General features: G+C 41.0%; 1 protein-coding gene across 11 annotated transcripts in view; it reads left to right on the forward strand.

Moving 5' to 3' along the window:
* Positions 1-17,534, forward strand: part of CEP128 (centrosomal protein 128) — a 404,033-nt gene that overhangs the window by 304,208 nt on the left and 82,291 nt on the right. For all 11 annotated transcript variants that reach the window (XM_075926766.1, XM_014569969.3, XM_025181170.2 and 8 more), the window contains one exon: positions 4,737-4,786. In XM_075926766.1, the coding sequence (XP_075782881.1) occupies positions 4,737-4,786 (50 nt within the window). The remainder of the gene's footprint in view (positions 1-4,736; positions 4,787-17,534) is intronic.

Consider the following 17,534-nt stretch of genomic DNA (forward strand, 5'->3'; position numbering starts at 1 on the left):
AGTTTCCCTTAACTATATCTAGGGTTCTTCTGCACTCATTGACACACATGGTTGCATGTCCATACATAGTCTTCTGTGCCATACTCCATAGTTGGGGGAGGGATAGCTCAGTGATTTGAGCGTTTGGCTGCTAAACCCAGCGTTGTTCGTTCAATCCTTGAGAGAGCCAGTTAGGGATTTGAGGCAAGTCTGTTAGGGATGGTACTTGGCCCTGCTGTGAGGGCAGAAGACTGGACTCAATGGCCTCTCAAGACCCCTTCCAGTTCTGTGAAATAGGCATATCTCCATATGTGGCTACTCCAGCAATGGCTGACATCTGCTTACTCCCAATCCCAGAATCATCTGGGCAACATTGTCATGATTCCCTCCAACAGTACTTACTTCCCTATAGTGTGGAATTTTTCAGAGAAAGACATGGCAGGATTCCCATTCAACACCCCAGCTGCCTCTCTTGAACTGATATTGGACACCTCAGATCTTGGCTTAGGCACAGACTTCAGAAATCTCCAAACCCAATGGTTGTGGGCCCCATGAAGATACATTGTTGCTTATAAACACCAATGAACCAAGTGGTTCATCTGACCTCATCTGACTTGTAGGGTCTTCCTGCTTCACACCTTCTTCCAGGTGGTATAAGTCCCTCATGGACCACATGGTCTTGATGTTCTATATCAACAGGAAAGGAGGGGTGTACTCATTGGTTCTGTGGCAGGAAACACTCCATCTTCTGCATCAGCCACAATAGCCACGTGGAGCTGGATCACTTCCTAGGAGATGACAATGCCCTAGCAGATCACCTTAGCAAGGACTTCTTTTCTTACCATGAGTGGTCAGTTCATCCAGAGGTAGCCAGCACAATCTTCCAGAGATGACAGTTTCTCCTAGTGTACCTGTTCACCACCAGGCAAAACAGAGAGTGTCTCTGGTATTGCTCATGGCAGGGACTGAGCAAAATCTCTTTCTCTGATACCTTTCTCCTGTTGTGGTCTGAGGGTCTGCTGTATGCATTCTTGCCAATCCTTTTTATCAGTGGGATCTTGGTACAGATAAAATGAGACAAAGCTCAGGTTATCATGACTGCTCCTATGTGGCCTTGCCAGTACTGGTTTGGTACACTCGTGAATATAGCACTATTGTCTCCCTGGCACCTTTGCAATCATCCAAACTTGTTGTCTCAGAACTATGAACAGTTTCAGCTTCCCAAACTCACATCTATGCGCCTTTTGGCATTGATGCTCCATGGCTGAGCATGAAGGAATGTACCTGCTCAGAGGTCCAGCCGGTCTTTCTAGGAAGCAGAAAGCCATCTACAAGGCTGATTTACCAAGCAAAGTGGACAAGGTTTTTCCATTGGGCATCGGATTGTGGTATCTCTCCCATGTGTTCTCTAGTGCAATCCATTCTTGACTACTATCGCTCAGGAACCAAGGTCTGGCTCATTCCTACAGTAGAATGCATCTTGATGCTCTCTCCTTTTCATAATCTGATCTAGAGGCAGATAGTGTTCTCCCATGACATGATGGTGAGATTACTGTGGGACCTCTTGCAGCTCTATTCACAGATTCAAGTCCCTGTTCCATGGTGGGACCTCAACTTGGTCCTCTCTAGGCTCCCCAGGGTGTTCTTCAAACCACTTGGACCCTGCTTCCTTTCCTACTTGTCCTGGAAAGTTGTGTTTCTGGTGGCAGTGACATCAGTGAAGTATATCTCGGAGATCAGAGTTCTGCCCTACATTCTCTTCTAAAGGGGCGGGGAACCTTTTTTGTCTTGGGGACACACACATACACACACACCAACCACCACCACCACCACAACAACCACCCCCTCCCCACTGACCTGACCCCTAATGAGGGGAAAAAATAATAAAAATCTCCTCACAGATGTGGTCCCCAACTGAGAAATGGGGAAAAAAGTCAGGACTTACCCCCAGGTCTATATTAAACTTTTGGAGATCTGGAGTTAGATTTTGTGGGCCCCCTAGACTCTGGGGTGGAGCCAACAATGAGGGGTGCAGTGTGCAGGAGGGGGTTACTGGGGAGCAGACTGGGAGTGAGCGTACAGGGTCTGAGTGGACATAGGATGCAGGAGGGGGTTGGGGTAGGGTGGCATGAACTGCTCAGGGAGGTAGAGTGCAGGATTGGGGTAGGAGTTGGGGGCCTTTGCAGGAGGGAGAGTGCAGGAGCAGGGGGTCTGGATGGGAGGGAAGGCACAGGAGGAGTTTGGGTGGGAGGAGGAAGGGTCTGGGCAGGAAGGAGGGTGCACAATTGGGCTGGGGTAGGAGTGTGGGATGTGGGCGGGAGGGGCAGGAGATTGGGGTGGTACCTGGTGCAGTTCCAGAGGAGAGGCTCACACATGTCTTTGCACAGCTCTGCAGCTTAAGGGGTTTGGACAGCAGCTGTGTCTGTGTCACTTTATCAGGGCTCCAATCTGTAACAAAGGAGAGATGACTTAAGTCACCTCAGGTACTGGTCTCAGGACTTTAATTTCAGGGGTAGGATAATCTTGTCTTTTTTTTTCTGGCATTTCTCTCAGAAATTCTATTTGAACAGTCTGAAGCACCCATAGAAATTTCTCCCCTCTAGTGAGACACTTAGTCATAGGGTTAGAAGAGACCTTAGGTGGTCATCGAGTCTAACCCCCTGCCCAAAGCAGGACCAATCCCAACAAAATCATTCCAGCCAAGGCTTTATCAAGCCAAGACTTAAAAACCTCTAGGAATGGAAAGTCTACCACCTCCCTAGGTAACCCATTCCAGTACTACACCTCCCTTCTAATGAAATAGTTTTTCCTAGTATCCAACGTAGACCTCCCCCACTGCAGCTTGACACCATTGCTCCTTGTTTGTCATCTGTCACTACTGAGAATAGCCTCTCTCCATCCTCCTTGGAACATTCCCCTCCCCTTCAGGTAGTTAAAGGCTGCTATGAAATCCCCCTCTCACTCTTCTGTAAACTAAATAAGCCCAAATCCCTCAGCCTCTCCTTGTGTCATGTAATCCAGCCCCCTAAAGAGAGTCCCCCCAGATTCATGCAGTGATTTTATGTTCTTTGATTGGTCTGTCCCTTCTTCTGAATCTTTTTCAGCAGAGCATTCCAAGGGGTCATCATGGTTTGAGGTGACTGATGGCCACCAGAAAGGCTTTTTTCTATGCCCCTTTGCATTCAGTGTAAAAGTAGTATGTAGCGAGGATCAATTACTGTTATACCTATTCTCTCCTGGGATATGATTCCTTATAACTATCGAGCAAGAGTGGCACAGGGGGAAATTGAGAAATTTGTACCATGTGTAATGCTAAATACTGTAGACTCAGTAAGAAAAATAAGATTATCAAGGAAAGCTTTTTTACATAAAGGAAAAATTAAAATAGCTCTCACTATAGATCCTTTTGGTTCCTTGTTGCCCACTGAACTATGTACCATTGCATAAATGGACTCTCTCCCATTAAGTCTGCAGAGGTGTTTTGGACATCTGACAGTTCTTGCTTGAGTGATATCCTGGAGTAGTTGTGCAACTTAAGACTCCACTCATGCTTTCCCATGAGGCTTTTGTGACAGTTGATGTTCTCTCATACCAACACACTTCAGTATATTGGAGCACATCTTGGTTTAAAGACTGTCTCTGATTTTGTTGGGATACTCTTTCTGTTTGAACTAAGTGGGGTTTTTTTTGTCAGTTACACTGGTTAGAAAGAAAAATAAGTTCAAAGCAGTCATTTCTGTGTTTCTTTGGGACTTTGTTAGCCCACCCTCCAAGGTTTCCCAGATAGAACTCTTAACTCTGAATGTCACAAACTATATCTTGACTTCACTTCACAAAGCATGTGAGTGAAACCAAGAGTAGTGAAACTCTTGTAACAAATCCTGTGTAGAGCTGAAATAGGCAAGTGTACAAGCAACATGAACTGTCAAGTATATTTTTGATTGTCAGTATATATGTGAATATAAAAAGTAGGGGGGTGTCATAGTATGTATCTCATCTGGTAAGTACTTTCTCCTGTCAGACACTGATCTTTTATGGAGCTTACCTTTTTCATGAGTAATTTTTTTTCTCTCCTTCATGATGAAAGGTGATAATTTTTGTGACTATGGTTAAGAGTGCAGTTCTATTAAGTCTCCTTTACTTCAAGATGTAACTTGGTCATAAATATTCACTCTAGAGTGAACAAATGACATGTAATTGAATGTCTTTGATCATTTCCTATTTTTAATCAGCATTCAGAAAATATATTTTGGTCATTTCTGATATACATGTTAAGCAAAATTTAGAGGTAAGTGTACCTTTTTGTCTGAACTGTCATTCATGTTTAAATTCAACACTTTACGCCTAAGTTTGAATAAAGACTCTAATTATCTTACCCATTACAAAGATAGCTTCCTAATTATCACCTCTAATATCATAAGCTCACAAACATTTACCTGCCTCCCCCATCCCCCTTCTGTTCTGAAATTTGATTTGTCCTTTTCATGTGTGTTCATTTTTTAAATTGTATCCTTTGATATATATGGTTGTGACAATTTTCTTCCACTATTTGATCTGAGGAAGTGGTTCTGGCCCACGAAAGCTCATCACCCAATAAACCATCTTGTTAGTCTTTAACGTGCTACATAGTCCTGTTTTTTGTTTCAGCTACACCAAACTAACACAGCTACATTTCTATCATTGTTCATATACAGTGAGCTTAATAACAAGTTAAATCATTTCTCATTGTCTTAATACATTTTGTTTCTGTCTTACAGATCTACTGGAGAGGACTTTCAGGAGAGAAGAAGAAATGGAAGTTCTACAGGTATATCTCTTAATTAGACTGAATAAACTTTGTTTTTTATAACCTTCCTTCTTAATTCCTGCTTCCTAAATTGAAATAGAGAAACCTGGAAACCAAACAAGGATGGCTAGCCAAAAAACCCACCCTGCTAATTTGCTTCCTGCTAGCCAATAGCTGGATTCATAATAGAGCAGACTTAACTGGCTAGTAGTCTTCTATGTGGTGGCTGTACTTCTGTTTATCTGTTCTACTCACGATATCACAACTACTTCTGAAATTAGACCCAATTACTCTCGTGTTCTATAGGTAGCATATACAATTCATTGAGTGCTTTCCCTTCTGAGATTGAGCCAAGCTGTACTGATTTTGTCTTAGTTGGCAGTTGTCTGTTTATAGCATGTTTCACACTTCTAAACGCATGCACATACACAAGGACCATGCAAATGCATTCAGAAATTTATGAAAATACTCCATTTTTTTTGTTGGGAAAGCAAATTCCAGTACTTGGAAAAGTTACTTAAAAGACTAGATGTTTTATAAGAAAGTTATAATGCTGTGCACACACGTGTATTGTGGTATGTGTGTGTGTATGTGCATGTTTACATTGGTTTGTTATGTTGATTCATCTTCTTGGAATATATTTTTTTCCCCATAACATTAAGTAATATGTCCAATTTAGATGCAGTTTTCATCCCAGCTAACTTTGTAAATCTGTGTGTCACTACTGCATGTGCATGTGTGTTCTGGCAGCAGTGTCCAGTGGAATTCAATAAATGAAGCACTAGAGGGTGGTTGACTCTCCAATGTCAAAACCCTTGGTGGATGTACAGAATTTAATGTCATCCAGCATCGAAGTGGTTAACTGTATTAGCACTTATTAAATTAGTCTTCAAATCATCTACTTTTTATCCTTAGATCCAGCACTGGAATACTATTTATGCATACTTTAACAGTCACAGTTGGTATTCATTCCTTTGAATTCAAAAGGAACTGGAAGGCAAGAAATAAACCAATATGACTAAATGGTGAGGTTCAAAACTCGTTTATTCAAGCAAAGCAAGTAACTTTCAGAAAATGTAAATCAAGCCCATTTGAAAATAAAAAGCAAAAAATACAGCAGGCAACATGGAGTATGGAAGTTATAGAGCTAAAATAAGATTTGAAGAACAAATACACATAAATATAAAAAACCAAATAAGACATTATTAACTGTCAGAAGTAGGAAGATCGTGAAAGAATCTCTAGGACTGCTGCATTAAAAGGGAGTAAAAGGATTAATTAAGAAGGATAAAGCTATTGTGGAGAAGTTAAATGGCTTATCTGCATACATTTTTGCTATGGCTTAGGCAAGTCCTTTTGGATTGCAAAGATTGGGTACAGTCAAAGAGTAAGATGTCAAAATAACTAGTACAGGACTAAACGAATAAATTAAGAAGCAACAAGTTACCAGGCCCAAATAGTACACTCGGGTTCTGAAAGAATGTAAGAATTGAATGACTTGGCTGAAAAATTAACCTTTGACTCTTTGGGTTTACTTAATTCTATGCTTTTTTTTATTAACTTCATTCATGTTTCACCTCTCCCCTAAAGCTTGTACCCAGTCAATATGGGGATAATTGAAAATACCCTATTATTATTGATTTTTCTGTTTTTATAGAGTCTTTAATTTCCAGGAGAATTTCACAATCAGCATCTTGATCAGGTGATTGTTGGTGTGTGTGTACTACTATATTCTTATAATTCAAGCACAGAATTTCTATCCTTAGAGATTGTATGGCACAGTTGGATTCATTTAAGATTTTTACTATATTTAATTCTGTGCTTTCCTTCACATAGAGCACCACTTCCCTATTAGCATTACCTATTCTGTCATTCCAATATATTTTGTACCCTGGTATTACCATGTCCCATTGATGGCCATCATTCCACCACGTTTCTGTGATGTCTATTATATCAATATCCTCATTAATACCAACCACTTAGGTTCACCCACCTTAGAATTTTGACTTCTAGTGTTTGTATGCAAGCTGTAGTGGACCCTTCCCTCCAGTGGGAAAGGAAGCCACTCTTCATCGATGTATTGGGAGTAACTCCTTGGCTCAGGTCGCACTGGTGGGGCTGAAACTTAAGCATTTTATAGTTCAGTAAACATCTAACAGAGGTAGACAAGCAATAACAGTCTGCTGCTCTTGTCCCCATCCTCAGATGGGGCTGAGTATTCAGTAGTTTTTAGTTCACAGCCCCTGAGGTGGGATTGGCAGTAATTAAGTCTAAGGCTTTGGTGCTTTGAGTGTGGCACAGCAAAGACAGGCTAAGGCAGCCAGTGAATGCGCACAGTCTGGGGCTGTAGCTCTTTGGTCAGGGTTGGATAGGGAACAGGCTATAGCCTAAGCCTCCTAGCTAAGTCAGCCAACAGACATAGAATTCAGAGCGCATGTAGGGATGACCACCCATAGGGGGCAGCACCAACCAAGTCTGCTTTTCCAGCTTGATGGACAGTAGATGTACGCAGGCCTTAGACCCCCCTCTCCTCCCCCTCCCCCCCAACTCTGCTGCATCCTAATCCAGCGCTCTAACAGCAGTGAAGTTGTCTGCTACACATTGACCTAAACACAGACAGCAACATAGCTGGACTGTTGTCAGCTGCCAATGGGTTACCGCCTATCTCTCTGGGGCTTGGTACCTATGGAATCCACAGGTCCTCTGGCTTCTCTGAGTACACAGCAAACAGCAGTCTTTTCAAGTCTCCTTCTGGATCCTTTTTTTCCATGGACTGGGTACCACAGAGCACATATTCATCTCCTGGGTGCCACAGTAGGGTGGAGACACCCATCTTCTTCCTTGGCTCCTGCCCAACTCAGCTGCAGAGCCCTTCCTTTATACTTCCTGTCCCACCTAGTACTCTTGGCAAGGAGGCAGGGTAGATTTGGCTTTACCCACTGGGGAGTGTAGTAGTCCCTCACTCTCCAGTCTGGAGGGAGGCCATACTGCCTCTCAAAACAAGTCCTTATAAAATCTGTCACTTTTTAGCTGTCTATCATGATGTTATATAACTGAATTGAACTTTTTTCATTTGACTCTTTTTTCTTAAGTTCCTATCTGTATTTTATCAGCTTCCATCCTCCTCTTCTTATGAGGATACATAGAATTCCCATTAATAAAGCCTCCCCTAACAGATATCACTGTCCAAACGATGTGTTTCTTTGTACCTGATGTCTTTCCTACAGCCCTTAGTTTAAAAATTCCTCTACAAACCTTTTTAATTTGAAACATTAGCAATTTGGTTCTGTTTTGGTTTAGGTGGTGCCCACCCTTCCTGTATAGATTCCTCTTTTCCCAAAAGAATCCCAAGGTCCTAATAAATCTGAATCGTTCCTCCCTATACTATTGCCTCATCCACTCATTGAGACCATGCAGTTCTTCCTCTCTAACTGGGTGTGCATGTGGAATTGGAGGCATTGCACCATGGAGTTCCTTAACTTCAATCTCTTACCTAGCAGCCTAAATTTGGCTTCCAGGGCCTCTCTCTCTTATCATTTCTTATAATTTCAGAAATGTGATTTGTCCTTTTCATATTTGTTCATTTTTTTAATTGTATCCTTTGGTATATATGGTTGTGACTATTTTCTTCCACTATTTGATCTGAGGAGGTGGGTCTGGCCCACGAAAGCTCATCATCTAATAAACCATCTTGTTAGTCTTTAAAGTGCTACATAGTCCTGTATTTGTTTCAGCTACACCAGACTAACACGGCTACATTTCTATCACTATTCTTCATTGAAGCTTGACATTCTTGTTCATTTTGTATTACATTTTTTGTAACTAGTGTTTTGTTTCTTGTATCTACAATATTTGTCTATTCTCCTTAATAGTGCTATTATTTTATTATAAATATTTTGTACAGTAGTGTAGTCCAATTTCCTTACACATTTATGAACTAGTCAAATAAGTAAATCCTTTCTCCAATCCCTTCAAATCAATTGGGGCACTGACAAATTACATGAGGGGAGCATTTCTTATTGCAGTATAGCAACATGAATGCAAATGGATCCTTTGAGCTGCTTTTACTTCTCAGACGCATCAAGGCAATGAAAACTTCCTACAGAATCTTGGAGTCTGATCTTGATTTACAATATTTATCTTTGCAACTGAGTGCACTGGTTTGGGGTTATATTACCACCTCATTGTTAAAGAAGCCAAGACGTTGGTGGTACTCAGCAATTGTTTACTAAATGTCTGGAAAATCTATTCATGTTTTTAAAAGGTTTGTTAATACTTTGTGCTAGTGGAGATCTTTGTTCTAACTTTAATTGATAGAGCAACATCACTTTTAAAATGCATATTTTTTCCATAAACATAAAACAAAATAGAAATGTACAAAAAGAGCAGGTTGGACAAAGCACTTTGTGTTGTGAAAACAATTTTCCTCCTCTTCCTTTTCCTCCTGGGCTAGGATCCAACCTCTAATGTGAGGCTTAGCTCAAGCTACCAGCATTTTTTTTATCCAGCCTGAACAATTTACTTGTGTAGAGACCATAAAGAATTAACCCTTAATTACATATAAAGCTACCATAGAGTCTCAGAATTCAGGTTCTAGCTTTCAGGTCTCAGTCTAGCTTTGTAGCTCCATTTGTAGGAACTGGCACATTACATTAAATTATTGCTAAGCCAGGCAAGATAACAAGTTGACCTTGTTTTAAAAAAAAATGAAAGAAAACTTTCATTTCTTGTCTTTGTTTGAGAATGAAGTTTTAAAACCTCATTTTATTTCACCTTGCTATAAAAATGAGGACCATAAGCTTTAAGGATGGGGCAAATATTGAGACTGATTAGCTAACTTGAGTGTATGAGCCTATTATATTCTTCCCACAAGTAGAGAGTTGGAAGTATTGCAGATGCAGTGGTCTTAGTTTTTTGAGAGATGGACACAAGACCGACTGTTCTCAACATCCTTTCATAACCATCCAAGGTACAGCAACATTATGACAGCTTTTGGAGAACTGACAGGAATAAGAGTCATGTATACAGTGTTCAGAGAGGCTGAAACTTAGAGGAAAAAAGCTGGGTAAAAACTTAATGATTTGATTTGAATAGTTTACATGGAAGCTCACTAGACTTGGGCTCTGGATTATGAAGAAGAGCAAGTTCCATAGATGGGGTTAATTCTATCTGTCCTTAGAAAGTTTTACTTTAGGATCTAATCCTCTAAACTAATTTTAATTGGATATGTCATTTATTTCCTTTTTTAGACTCTGGGATAGAGTTGGCTTGTGATGTTAAATAGTTGCTCTAGTTACACACAGAAGACCTGACTGTTCTTTAGTGATAGGTGGAGTGATTCCCATATAGTACATAATTGTTAAAGTGCTCATGGATCCTTCGTAATTATACATGCTATGTCATCACTAACAAGGTTGTAACCATCTTCAAGTGTATAAAAAGTATAGACAGGAAAAAAGGAGCAAAATTTATGGAGGATGGTGTAAGGGACCAGAATGAAGAATATTTGAATGATATTAATAAAAATAAATGTAAACAGCATTTTAGGAAAAAATTCTAAACACTGAAATCTAAGAGACAGTGAAAAAGTCTGACAAGGCTGATGGTAGGTTCCCCTGTTAATTGTCATTTAAAATTAAACTAGACAAAGTTATGGAGAACATACCAGGGAAATAAACTTTAATTGGCTTGAAGGATCTCTTAATCTCCAATTTTGATTAAGATGAAAATTTAACTTTAGGGTGAAACTTATACCTAGACTTAGAAACTCATCATTTCACCACAGAGTCAGATAGGGCCAACTAGATCCATATTTCTCGATTTACTGTGCCAGGAGGTCTCAGGAGACTTGAGAGCTGAGGATAGTAAAAAAAATTCCACTTTAAATTTTAGTGGTGGTTAAATTTTATCACTCTATTTTACCTGAAGTTTATAACTAATTTTGAACTTAAATTTATTACAAATAAAACCTGAAAATAGGATGCCCTGGGAATAATGTGTCCTGCTAATAGTACTGAAGTTCAATAACTGAATCATCTTCTGTGAAAGCATCAAAGAAAAGCCAAATTTGAATTGCTCTTTGACTTATCAGAATAACAAGAGTTAGATAGTAGTAGACTATGTTTCCCTGCATAGTGACAGAATGTCTTTAGTAAATGATAAATTACAGGGTTCTCCTGCTGTTTAGGGGAAATAATAAAACTGTATTCTGTTAAAATACAGATAGGTACTTATCTGAAAATGATTTTTTTGAGCTTAACATTTACTTGGAGGATTGGTACAGTTGTACTAATATTTACACATAGAACCAGCCTTGTATTTCAGGAACTCATCTGTATCTCCAGGTATTGTCATATGCCCGTTTGAAAGCTGTTCAACTATATATACTGTTTGTTGATGCTGTTTAATACTTGTAGTGTTATCCATTTTTAAGACTCAATTCAGCAAAACATTCATGAGTTATGACCCTATGCATTTAGTGCCCCATACAATCAATGGCATAACTGACTTCAACTGACAGTGTGTCACATTGATAGTTATTTATTACAGGCAGTCCCCGGGTTACGTACAAGATAGGGACTGTAGGTTTGTTCTTAAGTTGAATCTGTATGTAAGTCGGAACTGGCGTCCAGATTCAGCCACTGCTGAAACTGACCACCAGTTCTGACTTACATACAGAATCAACTTTAGAACCCCAAGCGTCCCCAAGTCAGCTGCTGCTGAAACTGATCAGCAGCTGATTCCAGGAAGCCCGAGGCAGAGCCCTAGGTGGGGGGGCTTCAGCCCAGGGCTGTGGACTAAGGAGGGCCCCTCAAAAAAGATCTCCAGGCCACCAAAAGAGCAGGTCCCTTTAGGCCAGGGAACTGGGCTGCAGCCACTAAAATCTCTTTCATGATGCATTCCTGCCCAGCCACCCCCCGCCACTGCAGGCTCTGTGTTGGCTCCTGCAATTGTGGCCCTGCTTGGCAGGGAGAGAACATAGGTCTGCATTCTGCGGTTCCCCCTCACTCCAAGGCTGGAGCTGCAGGCACTGGAAAGCTCCTCCATTTCCCTCACCTGAAGGCTCAGTCCCTGCTGCTCCCATTGGCCAGGAATCCATAACAATGAGAGCTAGTAGGTGTTTCATGAAAACAAAGAAACATGAAATCACCCTAATTGTCTCATATCAAAGTGTTCTTGAAAGGCTGTTTGTCCCTTCACTAGGCAAGCTAGGAGAAAGTTAACACTGCACTCCTCTTAATTCAGAATGCAGAAGTCCCTCTGCCTGCTTCCTGTGAGGCCATTTGTTGTGAGATGAGCACGTCACAGTGTCCTTGAAAAGGGAGGCACTTGCCCCACATCTGTGCCCCAATCATTGAGCATTTCTTCACTGAATATAAGGTTGACTAGTCAGCATTATTTCTCTTAGCTCTTCCTCCACATGGATGAACCCAATCTTAAAGGTGGATGGTCTTACCTTAGAACATCCAGCGACAAGAGAGGACTCTGCATCACAGTTCCAGAAATCACTTTACAGATATGGAGGAAGGAAGTCTAGGGAAGCCCTGGGATTTTATATGAATGATGCTACCCCAAGTGGCAGTTTCATGATGTGGAGGAGTATTCCCCATGGATCTCAAAAAAGAAATGGATTTCAGTCAACCTTGACTTCTGCTCATCCTGCTGTGATCAGGCGTACATGAGGAGGTAAACACCATCCCATTGTCAAAACAATTTACAAGAATCTCAGTGTGTGTCTAGACTACATTCCCCTGTCTGCAGAGGGATGTAAATGAAGCACTTCAAAAGTGCAAATGAAGCCGGGATTTAAATATCCTGCGCTTCATTTGTATAATCACATAATGGCACTCTTTTGAAAAAGCGCTATTTCGAAAGAGCGCCATTACGTGATTATGCAAATGAAGCACAGGATAGTTAAATCCGTGCTTCATTTGCACTTCCTAAGTGCTTCATTAACAACCCTCTGCAGACAGAGGAATGTAGTCTAGACGTAGCCTCAGTGAGTTGAAACTAAGAGGCTTTTTTTTTCAATCCTGAGCCAAGTACTTGCCATGTTGGGAGTGATTTGCTCTCAAATACTTAACTGTGAGAATTAGAAAATAACCAATATGCCTACTGTAAATACAAATAGTTACACTTACGTTGTAGAGGAGTAAACATAAAAAAGGCCAGCAACTGAAAAGTATGAAGAATAATGGAAACAGTCTTCAGTGTTTTTATAGTTGTGTTAGTCTCAGAATATTAGACACACAAAGTTGGATGGCTAGATCCCTCTAGAGTCAAAAAGTGGTTCTGGCTCACCATACCACTGGACAGCTCTGCCTCCTGTCTCATATCTTTCTCCAACTCAACTTCCTTGTCTGCCACTTAATATTCTGGACTCTGTTGGCCACTGCCTCCTGTTCCTCAAAATATTCATATGGGGGAGGAGAGCCTCTTGGTGGTGAAAGTAGGCTTTCCACTGAGAATGACATTCAGTTCCTTGTACAGGCAGAAGTATGGTCTTTGGCTCCATACTAGTGTGACGGTTGGCCTCCCTTGCTTTCTAGTATACCCAACTCTGTTTCTTGATTTGAGCATGACATTGCTACATGTCCCTTTCATGCCCCTTCTCCATACTATCAGCCGCCTGCTTGTAGGTATCAAAGTTCCTACGGCTACGACTATACTACCCCATCTCCCCACAGATCCATGAGATACAACAATTCTGGTATACTCCAGGCAAGACCGTGTTTGCTGCAGAAAGCCACCATGGTTGGCTGGGAAGATGGTATGAGAGCTCTCCACACTGAGCAAACAGGAAGCAGAATTTCAAAAAATCCCAAGGCTTTAAAGCTGAAGGAGTACATATCTGTGCACCTGGCTGCAGGGCAGTGGAGCTGAAATTGCTGATCAAAGCGATTATGTTGGGCATTGAGGGAAACTTAGTAGAGGTCACTTAGGGCAATATATGCAAGCACAGTGTGTACAAACACTGTGTCATCCTCACTTTGTCACAAAAAACTCCTTGCCTCTCATTGAGGTGGTTTTATTATATCAGTGTAACAGGAGAGTTAAATTGGTGGGAGAAGTATTGCAGTGTGTATACCTCCACTGTTTTGTCACTGAAAGCTGACTTTTGTTGACAAAACTGTAAAGGATAGACAAGGCCTTACAGAAGTTGTCATTTGAATTGCCACTCGCCACTATCTTTGTCTTTATTATATCTGCAAATATTCTTTTTGTGTTTCTAGTCAGATGTGGTTCATGGATGAGAGCTCTTGAACAAGTCTCAGGGCTTGTAACTACAAGTGCAACTTCATGGAGGAGTTGGGCATTTCAAAGTGTCAGTCAGTTTTGGATCTTTTACACAGCTTCAAGAGAGAGAGAGAAATAGTCTAAAAATAGGAAAACGTAATTCTAAAACCACAAAAATTGACAGAAATTGGCAGATACTCTGATTTTTTAAAAATTGCTAGATTTCAGGTTCACTGTGTTTCTCTATTTTGTTTGTCTTCTCTACAGTGCATATGGTTTCAATGTCAGCCAGTCTTACTGATATCCATTTTTAATGGCAGGGAGTCAGCTATAATTTTTACACAGTTGTATTGTAATACTGTTTGCTGGATCTCCTATATGTCAATGTGCGCACTCTTTTGTGCCAGTTTTCTTTTTCCTAGTTTGTTGAATTTGTTTATCCCATTTCTCCCTCTCCAGTATACTATGAGCAATTCTGACATGGTTTGCATATTTTTAATACCAAATGTCAATTGATGTTTCCAACCCATGTTTTCTTGGATTTTTCTCTTTCATTTGATAAAGCTGTTTTTACTGGAATATGTTGTCAATTTTTCTTTCTGCCCTTGAAGATGGCAAAAGGAGCTATGCTTGTGGTTTAAGGCAACCTGCCGATGAAAGTAAATATATGTTAGTACAGTAATGAAGGATGCAACTACTGTGCAATGCTGATACAGGTTAACTTAATTGCCACCCCAACATCATGTAGAGGATGTATTTCAAATGTTTTCAGTGATTATAATAAAGGCATATAGTGCTTTGATCCCACAGAAAGATTAAATATGTTCATCTTACTATTGTTTGATAACAGCAGTGACAACTGACATCTGTTCTTAAACACTGATTTGCTAATTGGTTCAGCTGTTCAGCCAATATGAATAGCCATTCTTATTAGGTTTCCTGATACAATAATGAAAAAGTCTTGATGAGCCCTTTCTGCTCAATGCCATCCCAACATAGAATCATAGAACCATAGAGCTGGAAGAGACCTCAGAAGGTCATCAAGTCCAGCCCCCTGCTCTAGGCAGGACCAATCCCAACTAAATCAACCCAGCCAGCACTTTGTCAAGCCGATACTTAAACACCTCTAGGGATTGAGACTCCACTACTTTCCTAGGTAACCCATTCCAGTGCTTCACTACCCTCCTAGGGTATGTCTACACTACCCTCCTAGTTCAAACTAGGAGGGTAATGTAGGCATACCGCACTTGCAAATGAAGCCCGGGATTTGAATTTCCCGGGCTTCATTTGCATAAGCGGGGAGCCACCATTTTTAAAACCCCGCTGGTTCGAACCCCGTGCAGCGCGGCTACACGGGGCTCGAACTAGGTAGTTTGGACTAGGCTTCCTATTCCAAACTACTGGTACACCATGAGGTTTCCGGTAGTTCGGAATAGGAAGCCTAGTCCGAACTACCTAGTTCGAGCCCCGTGTAGCCGCGCTGCACGGGGTTCGAACCAGCGGGGTTTTAAAAATGGCGGCTCCCCGCTTATGCAAATGAAGCCCGGGAAATTCAAATCCCGGGCTTCATTTGCAAGTGTGGTATGCCTACATTACCCCGCTAGTTCGAACTAGCGGGGTAGTGTAGACATACCCCTAGTGAAATAGTTTTTCCTAATATCCAACCTGAACCTCTGCCACCACAACTTGAGACCATTCCTCCTAGTTCTGCCATCTGTCACTACTGAGAACAGCCTTTCTCCATCCTCTTTGGAACCTCCCTTCAGGAAGTTGAAGGCTGCTGTCAAATCCCCCCTTACTCTTCGCTTCTGCAGACTAAACAGACCCAACTCCCTCAGCCTCTCCTCATAGGTCATATGCTCCAGCCCCCTAATCATTTTGGTTGCCCTCCGCTGGACACTCTCCAATGTGTCCACATCCTTTTTTGTAGTGGGGAGCCCAGAACTGGACACAGTACTCTAGATGTGGCCTCACCAGAGCCAAATAAAGGGGAATAATCACTTCTCTGGATCTGCTGGCAATGCTCCTCCTAATGCACCCTAATTTGCCATTAGCCTTCTTGGCTACAAGGGCACACTGTTGACTTATATCCAGCTTCTCATCCCCTGTAACTCCCAGGTCCTTTTCTGCAGAACTACTACTTAGCTTGTTGATCTCCAGCCTGTAACAATGCTTGGGATTCTTCCATCCCAAGTGCAGGACTCTGCACTTGTCCTTGTTGAACTTCATCAGATTTCTTGTGGCCAATCCTCCAATTTGTCTAATTCACTCTGGTCCCTATCTCTGCCCTCAAGCGTATCTACCTCTCTCCCTAGCTTAGTGTCATCCTCAAACTTGCTGAGGGTGCAATCCATCCCCTCATCCAGGTCATTAATAAAGATGTCGAACAAAACCGGTCCTAGAACTGACCACCCCCTAATCATAAAAGAAATCATTTTGCTATCAACGCATACAGCAAGATTGGCAAAGAGAGTTTAAGAAATGTCTTCTCTCAATAATAATTAGTTCTTGTACAGTAAATTTTCCAGAAAGACAAGGTATTTCACAATCATTCATACCTATGGTTAACTCTTCCTTTTATAAATCATAGGAGGTGAAATTCTTTCTTCTTTTAGCTCCTCTGCTTGTCTTAGACTGGAGGAGAGATCAAAGTCCCCAAAAGGATATCATCTGGTTTCTGTTCTTAGCTGTGCCATATGTGCCTTCTATAACTGTTGTTACATCATTTAAATTGCCACTTTCCCAGTTACACATCTGAAAAATTGATCCATGTACATTATCTGTAGGATAAGGGGATACTTTAATTGAAATGCAGGAGGAAGAATCATTTTTAACAAATACTGAGATTTCTTTTCTGTTTTAGAAATACAATCATGACTGATTCTTTCAACTTTAATTTCATGGGTCTGAAACCATCCAAACACCACATAGTTAGGATCAAGTGCTACAGCATTTAAGCATATTCAGCTGCAGATAATCAGATTCCAGACAGCATCAGACTCCACCCAGTATGTCACATGACAGCCTTGTGGACAGAAAGTGCATCCCTGACCACTCGGCCACCTGATCATCTATTATTAACACTTTTGCAAAGCACAGCATCTTGAATTTCATTCCTCTGAGAAGAATTTGTTCAGCAGGAAAGTGCTTCTAGCAGTAGTCCTAAAATAGAACAATTCTACCAATTTTAGGAATAGAAACATATTTTCTTTCGGTCTTGCAATTTAGTTGGAAATGTAAAAGGAAGACTAATTTTTAACAAACACTGAGGTTTTTTTTCTTTTTTTGAAAGACTGTCCTGGCTGATTCCGAGGGGTGCATGTGTGTGTTTATTAGCAGCTTCATTTGACAGAGAACTGTCTAGCATAACAATGTCAAAGGTAATGATGTTCTAAATGGTATTGTGTAGTGCAATTTAGATGAAAGGATACAGTGAAAAACTAAACACTTTGCCAACATTTCCAAAAGGAACCATTTTAGAATCTTTTATTCTCAAAAGTAATCAATTTCTTAAACATTATTAGAATGCTTT

This window comes from Pelodiscus sinensis, chromosome 4 (assembly GCF_049634645.1).
Source record: "Pelodiscus sinensis isolate JC-2024 chromosome 4, ASM4963464v1, whole genome shotgun sequence".
NCBI classification, from domain to species: Eukaryota; Metazoa; Chordata; order Testudines; family Trionychidae; genus Pelodiscus; species Pelodiscus sinensis.